Source organism: Trichechus manatus, unplaced genomic scaffold (assembly GCF_000243295.1).
Source record: "Trichechus manatus latirostris isolate Lorelei unplaced genomic scaffold, TriManLat1.0 scaffold00073, whole genome shotgun sequence".
In the NCBI taxonomy this organism is placed as follows: Eukaryota; Metazoa; Chordata; class Mammalia; order Sirenia; family Trichechidae; genus Trichechus; species Trichechus manatus.
This window is the reverse complement of record NW_004444009.1, coordinates 6,470,066-6,484,823: the sequence shown is the minus strand read 5'-3', so window position 1 is coordinate 6,484,823 and position 14,758 is coordinate 6,470,066. Positions and strand designations below refer to the sequence as shown.

General features: G+C 39.7%; 1 protein-coding gene across 1 annotated transcript in view; it reads left to right on the top strand.

Annotated features, from left to right (window-relative positions):
- The window catches only part of CD2 (CD2 molecule), a 37,494-nt gene extending 23,458 nt beyond the window's left edge, over window positions 1-14,036 (top strand). The window contains exon 6 of the mRNA XM_023734882.1: window positions 13,987-14,036. Coding sequence (XP_023590650.1) covers window positions 13,987-14,006 — 20 coding nt within the window. The 3' untranslated portion in view covers window positions 14,007-14,036. The remainder of the gene's footprint in view (window positions 1-13,986) is intronic.
- The last annotated feature ends 722 nt before the right edge of the window (window positions 14,037-14,758 follow it).

Genomic DNA, 14,758 nt, shown 5'->3' with positions numbered 1-14,758 from the left:
TCCTGTCTTCCAGGGTCCCTCCAGTCTCAATCAAACCATTAAGTCTGGTATTTTTAGTAGAATTTGAGTTCTGCACCCCACTTTTCTCCTGCTTGCTCAGGGACTCTCTGTTGTGTTCCCTGTCAAGGCGGTGATTGGTGGTAGCCAGGCACCATCTAGATCTTCTGGTCTCAGGCTGATGGAGTCTCTGGTTTATGTGGCCCTTTCTGTCTCTTGGGCTAATGTTTTCCTTGTGTCTTTGGTGTTCTTCATTTTCCTTTGCTCTAGGTGGGTTGGGACCGATTTGATGCATCTTAGATGGCTGCTCGCTAGCTTTTAAGACCCCTGACGCCACTCACCAAAGTGGGATGCAGAACATTTTCTTAATAAGCTTTGTTATGCCAGTTGACCTAGATGTCCCCTGAAACCATGGTCCCCAGACCCCCTGCCCCTGCTACTCTGTCCCTCGAAGTGTTTGGTTGTATTCAGGAAACATCTTAGCTTTTGGTTTAGTCCAGTCGTGCTGACTTCCCCTGTAGTGTGTGCTTCCCTTCCCTTCACCTAAGATAATTCTTGTCTATTATCTAGTTAGTGAATACCCCATCCCTCCCTCCCCACCCTTGTAACGATCAAAGAATGTTTTCTTCTGTGCTTAAACCTTTTCTTGGGTTCTTATAATAGTGGTCTTATACAATATTTGTCCTTTTGCAACTAACTAAATTAATTCAGCATAATGCCTTCCAGTTTCATCCATGTTATGAGATATTTCACAGCTTCATTGTTGTTCTTCATTGTTGTGTAGTATTCCATTGTGTGAATATACCATAATTTGTTTATCCATTCGTCCGTTGATGGCACCTAGGTTGTTTACATCTTCTTGCTACTGTGAACAGTGCTGCAATGAACATGGTGTGCGTATATCTATTCGTGTGACGGCCCTTATTTCTCTAGGATATATTCCAAGGAGCGGGATTGCTGGATCATATGGTACTTCTATTTCTAGCTTTTCAAGGAAGCATCAAATCAATTTCCAAAGTGGTTGTACCATTTTACATTCCCGCCAATAGTGTATTAGTGTTCCAGTCTCTCCACAACCTCTCCAACATTTATTATTTTGTGTTTTTTGGATTAATGCTAGCCTTGTTGGGGTGAGATGATATCTCACTGTAGTTTTGATTTGCATTTCTCTAATGGCTATTGATTGTGAGCATTTCCTCATGTGTCTGTTAGCTGACTGAATGTCTTCTTTGCTGAAGTGCCTGCTCATATCCTTTGCCCATTTTTTTAATTGGGTTATTTGCTTTTTGTTGTTGAGGTTTTGCAGTATCTTATAGATTTTAGAAATTAGACCCTGATCGGATTTGTCATAGCCAAAAATTTTTTCCCAGTCTGTAGGTTGTCTTTTTACTCTTTTGGTGAAGTCTTTTGATGAGCATAAGTGTTTGATTTTTAGGAACTCCCAGTTATCTAGTTTCTCTTCTGGTGTTTGTGCCTTGTTACCTATGGTTTATATTCTGTTTATGCCAGGTATTAGGGCTCCTAGCATTGTCCCTATTTTTCCTTCCATGATCTTTATCATTTTAGATTTTGTATTTAGGTCTTCAATCCATTTTGAGTTAGTTTTTGTGCATGGTATGAGGTATGGGTCTTGCTTCATTTTTTGCAGATGGATATCCAGTTATGCCAGCACCATTTGTTAAAGAGACTGTCTTTTCCCCAGTTAACAGACTTTGGGCCTTTGTCAAATATCAGCTGCTTGTAGGTCGATGAATTTACACCTAATTCTCAAATCTGTTCCATTAGTCTATGTATCTGTTGTTGTACAAGTACCAGGCTGTTTTGACTACTGTGGTGGTATAATAAGTTCTAAAATGGGGTAGTGTGAGGCCTCCCACTTTGTTCTTCTTCTTCAGTAATGCTTTACTTATCTGGAGACTCTTCCCTTTCCATATGAAGTTGATGATTTGTTTTTCCATCTCATTAAAAAATGCCGGTGGAATTTTAATCAGGATTGCATTGTATCTGTAGATCGCTTTGGGTAGTATTGATGTTTTTACAATGTTGAGTCTTCCTATCCATGAGCAAGGTATGTTTTTCGACATATGCAGGTATCTTTTAGTTTCTTGCAGTAGTGTCTGGTATTTTTTTTTTTTAGGTCTTTTACGTCTCTGGTTAGATTTATTTGTAAGTATTTTGTCTTCTTGGGGGCTATTATAAATGGTATTGATTTGCTGATTTCTTCTTGGAAGTTCTGTTTGTTGATGTAGAGGAATCCCACTGATTTTTGTATGTTTATCTTGTATCCTGAAACTTTGCTGAAATCTTCTATTAGTTCCAGTAGTTTTCTTGTTGATTTGGGGGTTTTCTGTGTATAAGATCATATCATCTGCAAATAGAGATACTTTTACTTCTTCCTTACCAATTTGGTTGCCCTTTATTTCTTTTTCTAGCCTAATTGCTCTGGCTAAGACCTCCAGCACAATGTTGAATAAGAGTGGTGATAAAGGGCGTCCTTGTCTGGTTTCCATTCTCAAAGGGACTGCTTTCAGACTCTCTCCATTTAGGATGATGTTGACTGTTTGGCTGTTGGCTTTGTATAAATGACCTTAATTATGTTGAGGAATTTCCCCTCTATTTCTATTTTGCTGAGAGTTTTTATCATGAATGGGTGTTGGACTTTGTCAAATGCCTTTGCTGCATTGATTGATAAGATATGTGGTTCTTGTCTTTTGTTTTCTTTATGTGATGGATTTCATTGATTGTTTTTCTAATGTTGAACCATCCCTGCATACCTGGTATAAGTCCCACTTGGTCGTGGTGAATTATTTTTTTGATATGTAGTTGAATTCTGTTGGCTAGAATTTTGCTGAGGATTTTTTGCATCAATGTTCATAAGGGATATTGGTCTGTAATTTTCTTTTTTTGTGGTATCTTTACTTGGTTTTGGTATCAAGGTTATGCTGGCTTCATAGAATGAGTTTGCGAATATTTCATTCTTTTTTATGCTCTGAAATACCTTTAGTAGTAGTGGTGTTAACTCTTCTCTGAAAGTTTGGTAGAATTCTCCAGTGAAACTGTCAGGGCCAGGGTGTTTTTTGTTGCCTTTACCCATTTTTTAATTAGATTTTTTGTCTTTTTGGTACTGAGGTGTTGAAGTAGTCTAAAAATTTTAGAGATTAGATGCTTGTCGGCTAGGTCATAGTCAAAATTTTTTTCCCAGTCTGTAGGTTCTCTTTTTATTCTTTTGGTGAAGTCTTTTGATGAGCGTAAGTGTTTAATTTTTAGGAGCTTCCAGTTATCTAGTTTATCTTCTGGTGTTTGTGCATTGTTAGTTATGGTTTGTATTTGATTTATGCCATATATTAGAACCCCTAGCATTTTCTCTGTTTTTTCTTCCATGATCTTTATCATTTTAGGTTTTATATTTAGGTTCCATAGGGTTTTCAATGGCTGATTTTTTGGAAGTAGATTAGCAGGCGTTTCTTCTGAGGCATCTCTGGGTAGACTTGCACCTCTAACCTTTTGATTAGCAGCTGAATACATTAATCATTTGCACCACCCAAGGACTCCTGGAAGCATATTTGTTTGTTTGTTTCTTTTTTTTTTTGGAACACCGACCCTAGTCTTTGGTGGTTGCTATTGTTAGTTGCTGTCGAGTTGCTCTGACTCATGGCAAGCCTATGAGTGCAGAGTAGAACTGCTCCATAGAGTTTTCTTGGCTGTAATCTTACGGAAGCAGCTTGCCAGACCTCTCTTCCAGGGTACTGCTGGTTGGGTTCAAACCACCAACCTTTAGGTTAGCAGTCTAATGCTGGAGGTGGAAGAAATTAATGAGTAAGGGCCATGGTTTGTTAACTTGCACCAATTCACAACAACTCTTGCATTGTCTTCAGGTTATCTTCCCTCCTCGCTTCACCCATATCAGGCCAACAGGATTGTTGCTGTTGATTGCTGTGGTGATGTGGCAGACAGTGATAGCCCAAGACAACAAGGGGAAGAGGCAAGGATAAAGTTTACAAGCTCCCCTTGACCTACTGTTCCATGGCTCATCAGATTGCTCTCTTCCCCAGGTCTCCACCAGGCCTCCTCTCCCGCCCCCTCCTCCACACTGCAGCTCAGGAGAGCCTTCAGTCTTCTCAGGTTTCTAGTTTTTATGTCAGTTTCTGATATGAATGCCTTTTTCTCTTCTATAGTTTCCTAAGAGTTAATTTCGGAGGAAGTACCAGTGGCACAAGCTGGTTCACTGGCTTGTCAGGAACTTGATCAGGAAGGATTTTAGTAACATAATGCAAGAAAAACCAAGTGGAAATATCAGGTATGAAAATATAATAGTTGAAACAAAAGACAGTAAGTGCAGTAAGTAGCAGGAGAGATACAGCTGAAAAATGAATTAGAGAGCTGCAAGGTTATCCTGAAGATTTCTCCCAGAAGGGAGGGGAAAGTATAAAGAGATAAAAAAATATATATATAAAAAGAAGAGCTAAGAGATATGAAGGATAAAAATGTCAACTTTCAGATAATAGGAATTCCAGAGGAGGAAAAAAAATCATAGAAAAGAAAATGGAACCTATAATAAGAAGCCAAAGAGACGAGACAGAGAAAACCTCACAATTAGACATGTTACTGTGAATTAGAATCATTAAAGACTAAGAAAGAAATTCAAAAATATTTTCAAAGAAAAAAGGAGATTTTATACAAAATAACAAGCATCAGATTGGCATCAAACTTCTCAGTAGCCATCCTGGATGTAAGAAGACAAAGAAGTAGTATTTTTAAAGTGTTGAAGGGTAAAAAAAATTGTACACAGAATTTTACATTCAGCCAAACTGACATAGAAATGTGAGGATATAAAAATATTCTAGGTATAATAATATTTTCTGGCACGCAAAACCTTAGAAAACTGTGCCACACAGAGACTCACTTTGAAAACATCTTTGGAATAAATATTCAAATAAGAGGAAACTAAAGCCAACAAGATGCTGTTGAAAAATGTGAAATTAAGATGATAAAATAACTTAGCAAAATTGATTTTTGTCTAAAAATACAAAGGTCAAAGAAAATACAAAGAAAAAACTATACTCATAATAACCCAAAAGTAACACTTTCTATCTAGACTATCTCAGCTTTGTGTGTGTGTGTGTGTGTGTGAATGTGTAACACGTATTAGGAGAGGGGAAGGAAAGGAGATTCCAAAGAGCTGAGAGAACATGCTAACTACTTGTCTTGTTGTGGGGAGGAAATAGATATTGGTAAGTGTAATAAATCAGAATGAGTAAATAAACATGTGTCTTAAGAAAATCACATCTATTCAGTGAAGAGTAAAAAGGTTAAAAAAGAAAATATATATATATATTAATAGAAAATATGAAATAAGATGGCAGAAATAAGTCCTAATATAAATCAATTATAATAAATATAAATGGACTAAACCACCAATCAAAGGACAGAGTATCTCAAATTGGACATTTCAGAAAATCCAAAAATATATTGTTTACTGAAGACTATTTACAACAAAATAATACAAAAATGTTGAAAATGAAAGGATATCAAGCAAATGTGACTGAAAATAAAGCTAAGGAATCAATATATGACAAAAAAGAAGAAAGAAAAACAAATCAAGGGGAAAATATTACTAGGGAAAATGGATGAAATCATATACTGGGAAAATGAATAGTAGAGCAAATATATATGTACCTAAAAATATTGTTTCAAGACTGTATAAAACAACAATTGTTTGAACTTAGAAAGAAGTAGATAGATCAACAATTTTAGCTGGAGGTTTTAACACATTGCTTCAGAAATGAATAAGTTAAGCGGGGTGAGGGGGAAGAGCAACAATACTGAAGATCTGAATATTTCAATTAATAAGCTCAATTTATCTTTATCCAACAAAGCATGCATATTCTTTTTGAGCAAACATGTATCAATTTTTAAAAATAACTAGGCCACAAAGGAAGTTATGGTAAAGTCTAAAGAATTAGTATTATTCACACTACATTTTCCAATCATAAGGAATTAAAATTAGAAATTATGTTTTGAAAGTTAATGAAAAAAATATACAACAAAAAACTAAAAAAACATATTATTCAGTACACTTGGGTTAACAATGAAATCACAAGGGAAGTTCTTAAATATACATTCAGTAAAACTGAATGATAATGAAAGCATTACATGTCAACATTTGTAGACCATACCTACAACAGCATCTAGAGACAAATGTATAGCTTTGCATCAAGTTTGCATCAAGATATAAGGCAAATTGAAAACAAACTAAGGATAAATCTCAAGAAGATGGAAAAAGAGCAACCAAAGGAACAGAACCAAAAATAAAAAATAAAATAAAGGTAGAGCAGAAATCAATGAAACAGAGAACAAAATAATTAGAGAAGATTAACAAAGTCATAAGCTCATGTTTTAGAAAGATCAATAAGATAGACCTATGGCAAGACTGTTTCAGGAAAGAAGAGAACTAGGAAGTGCAAATAAGAAAAACACACACACGCAGAGAATGCCAAAAAGGAAATAACTATAGATACAGCAGAGATTTTAAAATGAATAAGAGTATTATGGAAGGCAGCTATGCTCACCACTATACCACCAACGCCACGCGAATAAGAGTATTATGAACAACTAACTATACACTAATATATTTTTAAAACTGGAAATTGATATATTTCTTGAAAAATATAAAGACCAAAACTGACAGAAGAAGAAATACAAAACGGAAATAAACTATCAGGTATTAAAAAACTGATATGATTATTATCTGAGATCTCCCCTTTAAAAAGTCTTCAGGAAATTTTTACAAGTGAATTCTATGAAATGTCCAAGGAACAGTTAATCCCGATCTCATACAAGTTATTTCAGAAAATAGAATAAGAGTGAAATCTGCCCAGCTCGTTTCATGAGGCTAATATAACCCTGATTTCACAACTGGCTAAGACCTATATAAAAAGCAAAAAATATATAGGCCCATTTTGCTTCTGAATATAGACACAAAAATCCTAAATAAAATATTAACAAACAAATCTAACATTGTATTTTTAAAAAATCATGATGATCAAGCAGACTTTATCCAAGAAATGCAAGGAAACTTCAACATATAAAACTACAGTATTAATAGCCTAGAGGATAAAAATTATATTAATATATGCAAAAAAAGAGCATTTGATCAAAACCCCTAGCCTCCTAGGAATAGAATATCTGGCAGTGATTGATAATTGATCCCCTCCAATGATAAAGGTTTACCTGCACTCAGCAAAAGGCTGTATTTCCCAGCCACCCTTGCTACTAGGTGTGGTCATGTATTTAGGGATGTGTTCTGAATCATCTGGAAGTGCTGAGTCAAATCAAGAATTCGTATAGCATTTAACCTGACAATCCACTCCTAGGTATATGTATCTTAGAAAAATACCCACCCAGGTCCATAACGTCTTTTCTTACAACGAGCTGGAGGTAATCTAAGTGGTGACCAAGAGAATGAATAAGTAAAATGTGATAGTCGCACAGAATTACATGCAGCAATTTGAAGCAACAAACAAAATGAGTACCCAGCAACAAGGAACCTTCTTAGAAACGGAACTGCTAACCTGTTAGTGGTTGCCAGGAGAAAGCAACTCTAAATGGGTACGCGGGAAAACTCCTTTATGGTGATGGAACAGTTCTGTTTCTTGATTGTGATGGTGGTTACATGGGATCGAATTGCATACAGCTACACATACACATTGAGTTCATATGGAAACTGGTAAAAGCTGAGTAATATCTGTAATCTAGTTAATAGTATTGTACCAATGCCTATTTCCTGGTTTTGATATTATACTGCTGTTATGTAAGATATCATCATGGGGGAAAGCTGGGTGAAGCGTTCACAAGACTCTATATACTATTTTTCCGACTTCAGTGAGTTTATAGTTATTTCAAACCAAGAAGTTTAAAAAAGAAGAAGAAGAAGGGACTAGAAGAAAAATTGGGTGAGTAATTCAATGCTATCTATTCCAGCACAAGGAAACATTTTTGCACACAATTAGAAGATTAAAGGAGAAACCAAAAGCAAAGCCAGTAAATTCATACAGATGGTAGAATTAGAGTCCAGGAACAGTTGCAGAACTAGGGACAAAAATGTCAGAGAAACCATTAAGAACAATACTTAGATCTTTGTTCTCCTTGCTTAGTTTCAGTCTCTGACCAAAAAAATTCTGGTATACTTGTGTGGCATGAAGTTGGTGTCTGGAATGTAGGAATGAGACTGTGGAAGATTAGTGCTCAAAAATTTCTGCAACAGAGCAATGTATGGTCTCCTTTCTTTACTATAGCAATGAATAACCCCTAATCTTAAAAAGGACTCCCTGGATGGTACAAATGGTTAACGCTTGACTACCAACCAAAAGGTCAGAGGTTCAAGTGCACACAGAGGCACCTTAGAAGAAAGACCTAGCAACTTAACTTCTGAAAAATCAGCCATTGAAAACCCTATGGAACACAATTCTGGTCTGATACACGTGAGGTCACCATGAGTTGGAGTCAACTATGTGGCAACTGGTAAAATCTTAAAAAAAAAAAAAAAAAGGTTTAAAAAAATACAATAGTTTTGCTTAAAATCCATCTTATCTCTGCTTCTAAAAGGAAGGCCCAACTCCTAATCGTCGTTTTGGAAGCACCTCCCAACCTGGCCCCTGCTTGCCTCTCCAGCATCACCTTGTCTCACACCTCACTCACAGCTCTAATTTCCAGACATATTCAATTTTATTCAGTTCTTTAAATATGCCACTCTCTGTCACTTTTAGGCCTTTCCACATGCTATCCTTATTGCCTTTTTAGCTAATGTCTGTGTTCTTCAGTTCCCAAACTAAACACCATTCTTTTTCTAGGAAGTCTTCCCTGAGACTTAAACTAAGGTGCTAGGTCCCTCTTCCCGAATGCCCCCATAACACCCTGATACCCTGTTGTCGTCAAGTCGATTCCGACTCATAGGGACCCTATAGGACAAAGTAGAACTGCCCTGTAGGGTTTCCAAGGAGCGCTTGGTGGATTTGAACTGCCAGCCTTTTGGTTAGCAGCCAAACGCTTAACCACTACACCACCAGCGTTTACAGGGCCCAGATAATCCCCTTTTATAACCTTCCTAATATTTCAGAGCCCTGGTGGTGCAGTGGTTAAGCGTTTGGCTGCTAACCAAAAGGTCGGCAGTTCAAATCCACCAGCTGCTCCTTGGAAACTGTATTTGGTAGTTCTATTTTGTCCTATAGGGTCGCTATGAATCAACTTGATGGCAACACTTTTTTTTTTTTTAAGAGTAGTGTCATGGATTGAATTATGTCCCCCAAAACGTGTGTATCATTTTGGCTGGGCCATGATTCCTAGTATTGTGTGATTTTCCTATATGTTGTAAATCCTGCCTCTATGATGTTAATGAGGGAGGATGGGCGGCAGTTGTGTTAGTGAGGCAGGACTCAATTTACAAGACTGGATTGTGTCCTGAGGCAATCTCTTGAGATAGAAAAGACAGAAGTGAGCAGTGAGACGGGGGACCTCATACCATCAAGAAAGCAGCACCGGGAGCAGAGCGCGCCCTTTGGACCAGGGTCCCTGCGCAGAGAAGCTCCTAGTCCAGGGAAACAATGAAGAGAAGAAGGCCGACAGAGAGAAAAAGCCTTCCCCTGGAGCTGATGCCCTGAATCTGGACTTGTAGCTTACTGGACTGTGAGGAAATAAACTTCTCTTCATTAAAACCATCCACTTGTGGTATTTCTGTTGGAGTAGCACTAGATGACTAAGACAAGTAGTCACTTGCTTCATGCCTGCCTTCTGTACTGGGCTGTATGTTCTGGGTCTGTCTTGTTCACCTTTGACTCATCAGTACTTAGCATTGTGCCTGAAGCATAGTAGTTGCTCAACTAATATTTTTAAACAAATTCATTTATTTATTCATCAAATTATATTTACAATGGTGTGACTGGCTCTGGGAGTTGGGAGTCTGACATAGGAACCACACCCCTGACCTGAAGTACCACATAATCAATGTGGTAAGTGCTTCCCAAGTCAGAAACATGATGTGCCTGATCAGGATTCGTCTAATACCTGGCATTGGGTTATATCTTCAGGTGAGGAGATGACTGGAATCAGCTGTGAGGTGCAGGGCAGGTGGCAGGCAGGGAAGAGCCCAGAGACATGAGGCAGGTTCCTACCCCTCACACTACATGATTCCTACGTTGGAGTGATCTTGAGGAAATAGGAAAAATTCCCAGAAAACAAAGACATCAGCGTGAATATTTTCATGTTTTTCTGCCCTCACAATCAGCAGGCTGAATATCAATATTCAGAGGGCTTCTGGAGAAGGAGGATCTTCACAAGACATGCGTTTCCTGTCAGAGAGTAGCTCAGAGAGACTCTAGTTGCTCTGGTTTTCTCCTGCTTCAAGGGCAGATCATCGAGATTGACTTTGTAGGATGCTGTTGGAAAGAAGCTGGCAACATCTGCCTTGAAAGTATCAAAATTAGCAACAGTCTAATGACACCAGAATTACCTGAAATAAGATTGCTAGATAACCAAAGCTTAAACTAATGAATGGATTCCACATCAATATGTCGGTCAGGGGAGGCAAACCTTAACAGTACAAAAAAAAGTTTCTGTGACCTACATTGGTCACTGTGTCAACACTGGCCCTGGCTGAGCTGATACAGGGATTCAAATCTGATTACTGGTTACGTTGGAGAAACAACGTTCCCCTAAGAATGCAGGGGGAAAAAAGGACAGAAACTCCTGCTGCTCAGGGAGCAGGCCTGTCATCAGCAGGTGAGCAGGGGTCTTCTGTGAAGCTGCAGTGAGGAAGGTGGAGGAATGTCCCCTTCTGTGCTTCACAGAGTTCTGGACAATGTCATACATTCACGGACAAAGGGGGGCGCACTGGTGTGAATTGTGAGGGTCTGGGACACCCGGCTGCCACTCTAGATGGCTCCTGTACCACACTGACTGACAGCTGAAATTAGAGCTTCGTTTTTTCAGTGTGAAGCAGTGATGAGCAACCTGAGGACTGAGAACTACAGTGAGAACTGGTCTTTAGGGTGAATGTCCAGATATTAACTATTTAGTGACTAAAAAGCCGTACCAGTTTCCTCACTGACATTCTTTTGTTCAGTAAAGTAGGTCTTCTAAGTCTTGAGAATATATGTTGTTTTCCTTTCAATGGAAAGTAAATGAGGCCTGTAGACATTTTCCTTTTTCTGAATGCAGGGAAGGTATTCAGCTCTGGCTTAAGGGTTTGAGCCCTGTGAGAATACAAATCATCCCAGAAGATTTCTGTGTGTGGGGCGGCGGGGGTTGGGGAGGGCAGGGGGGAGGATAAGAGCATATTGGCTCTGGGTGATGCTGGAATAGATATGGTAGAATGAGATAGGGGTAAATTAGGGGCATGAGAGTAATGTGTGGAGGCGGCTGGAGCCGCTCCCCTCCCCTCTCACAGCTTTGCCTGAGGCCAGGCCTGCTCAGAGCACACAGAGCAGGACTAGGGTGAGCAGGGCAGCTGGACTGGTGCTCTCCTGAGCGGCTCTTAGCCTCATGGAACCCTTCAGGGGCAGCCTCTAAGAGTTGAAAAAGAAATCTGTCATCTTAAAGCCAGAAAGTCCCCTGTACCTGAAGATGGAGTCTTTTCTCAACCCAGAGCTCAAGGGAGAATCCAGGAGAAGCCAGCAAAGGAGCCTTCCTCAGTGGGAACAACCTTCAGGGGAACAGTCCTCAGGAGAGCACGCCTCAAGGGAACACAATCCGGGAGAGCATTACTCAGGGGGAGCTCTCCTCAGGAGAACTCGTTTCAGGGGAACACTCCTCCGGGAGCTCTCCTCAGAGAGCTGTGCTGGCACCCTCTAGAGGCAGAAGGGCAGGAGATGGCTACATCCTTGTTTACTTGCAGATATAATGAGAGTTGTGGTTGCCACAGGGTCAGATGTTGGTTATGCCAGGGAGGCAGTGTTGTTTGCAGGTTAAGAGCTCAGGGCTCTGCCCTAACTATGTATGTGACCTTGGGTAAATTACTTAATTTTCTGAGCTATAAAATTAAGATAACAAGAGTAACACTTGTGTTATAAACCAGTTGCTATCCAGTCGATTCTGACTCATGATGACCCCATGTGTGTCAGAGTAGAACTGCTCCATAGGGTTTTCAATGGCTGATTTTTCAGAAGTAAATCTTTAGGCCTTTCTTCCTAGGTGCCTCTGGGTGGACTACAACCTTTCCATTTGTAGCCAAGCTTGTTAACCATTTGCACCATCCAAGGACTCCACCTATGTCATAGGCCTAGAGGAATTAAATGAATTATCTCAGGTATTGTACAGTGTCTGGCACACTGTAGGTGCCCGATAAATGACAATTTTAGTGTAAAGCCAATGCTTAAGCAACTCACATCAAGGCGTTCAAGGTGCCCTGCACTCCCAGAGGGCAGCTTCTGTTTTTCTGCCTCCGAAGTGCCCACCATGGAGGGAAATAAACATGTACTGAACAGTGAAGTCAGGAAGTTTGGCTTAATTTCTCCTGCCCCCACCCTACCTCCACCCCTTGTACTCCTTTCCCTTCTGTGTGGGTTCTTATGGAGCAGCACAGCCAGATGTTTTCCTGGACAGGATTGGACACCATCACCTACATTCTCATGGAAAATGCAGTCACACACATTCACACAAAAGCTTTAGAGAAAGCCTCCAAGGCCATGGGCAGTTTGTGGGCAAATCTGATGTCCTCTAGAAATTTCAGTAAGTAGGTAAGGAACGTGGCAAGGACTGGCTGAGAACCTATCACCTTGCACCTAAAACCATACTATGCTTCTGGCTGGTCCTGAAGTGTAGCATCCTTTAGGGTTCCTGGAAGGGTTGGGGAGGAGAGATAGACCCTCTCTTCTGCCTGCTGCCCTGGGATGTGGTGCTTCTGGCTTGGAGCCCTGGACAATGGAGTTGTAATAACTTCAGCCCAGGGACCTGAGGCCATTGTTCCTGAGCTGGTAGGCGCTCTCAAGCACATCCACCACAAGCCGCATGTGTGCTGTGTGTTGTTGACACTGGTGCCACTGTGAAACATGCTCATGGAAACAGTTTGGGCAGAAAGTGTTGAAAAGTCAGAACTCTCTTGTTGAATAATAAAAAACAAGTACAAGGCAAGTTCTTGTTTTCAATGGAAAGTAACTTCTCACATGATTTCTATACCAGTTATGGTGTTGGCAGGAAGCAGAATTCCATTCAGATGGTTCAGCTGAAGAGACTTCAGTGAAGGGATCACTTACAGATGTGTTGGTAAGGCCAAGGGAACCAACTGGGATGTTGAGGCACCCAGAGGCTAGGAACTACAGGAAGCTGTTACCACTCCTAGGCCACAAGGGGCTGGAGCTATGGAGAGGAGTCATCCAAAGGTAGTAATAGCTAGGGAAGGACACAGCTACAGTCAGAGATACAGCTTAGAAGCAGGGAAGAAGTGGGGGAACAAACACCCCAACCACTTTTCCCTGTTTGCTGTTGCCTCCCACTGGCCAATCCCACCAGAAGCCAGGTGGTAAGGGAGCCTGTGATGCAGTCCACAGGGTCAATTACCTGGTACACAGAAGGGAAGAGAAGGATGCAGGATGGATTTAGGAATGGAGGGGACAGGTGGAAAATAACTGGTACTTTAATTTTTAAGTTGGGTGTATATATTCTTGGAGCCCTGGTGGCACAGTGGTTAAGAGCTACAGCCGCTAACCAAAAGGTTGGCAGTTTGAATCCACCAGCCAGCTCCTTAGAAACCCTATGGGGCAGTTCTACTCTGTCCTATAGGGTTGCTATGAGTCAGAATCAACTCAACAGCAATGGATTTGGTGTATATATATATATATATATATAAAAAAATAATACAACTCTGATATGGATTGAATTATGTCCCCCAAAAGTATGTGTTGTAAATCCTAACCTCTATGCCTGTGGTTATAATCCCATTTGGGAATGAGTTGTCTTTGTTATTTAATGAGGCATGACTAATGTGGGGTGTATTTTTAGTCAATCTCTTTGAGATATAAAGGAGATTAAACAAGCAAGCAGAGAAGAGATGGGGGAAGAGAGATGCCAGGCCACATGAAGATCACCCAAGAGCAGAAGCAAAACCAATAGTTAACATCATTCTTAATGGAGAGAGGCTGAAAACATTCCCCTTGAGAACAGGAACAATATAAGGATGCCCTTTATCTCCACTTCTATTTAACATTGTGCTGGAAGTCATAGCTAGAGCAATAAGGCAAGAAAAAGAAATAAAGGGCATCCAAATAAGTAATGAAGAAGTTAAACTGTCCCTGTTTGCAGATGATATGATACTATACATAGAAAACCCTAAAGACTCCACAAGAAAACTACTGGAACTAATACAAAGATTCAGTGGAGTAGCAGGATACAAGACAAACATGCAAAACTTGGTTGGATTCCTATACACCAATAAAGAGAACAATGAAAAGGAAATCAGGAAAACAGTATCATTTATAATAGCCCCTAAGAAAATAAAATACTTAGGAATAAATCTAACCAGGGATATAAAAGACCTATACAAAGAAAACTACAAAATGCTACTGCAAGAAAACCAAGGGGATCTACACAAATGGAAAAACATACCATGCTCATGGATAGATAGACTCAACATAGTGAAAATGACAATTCTACCCAAAGCAATTTACAAATACAATGCAATCCCGATCCAAATACCAACAACATTCTTTAAAGAGATGGAAAAACTAATCATTAACTTTTTATGGAAAGGGAAGAAGCCCTGGGTAAGGAAAGC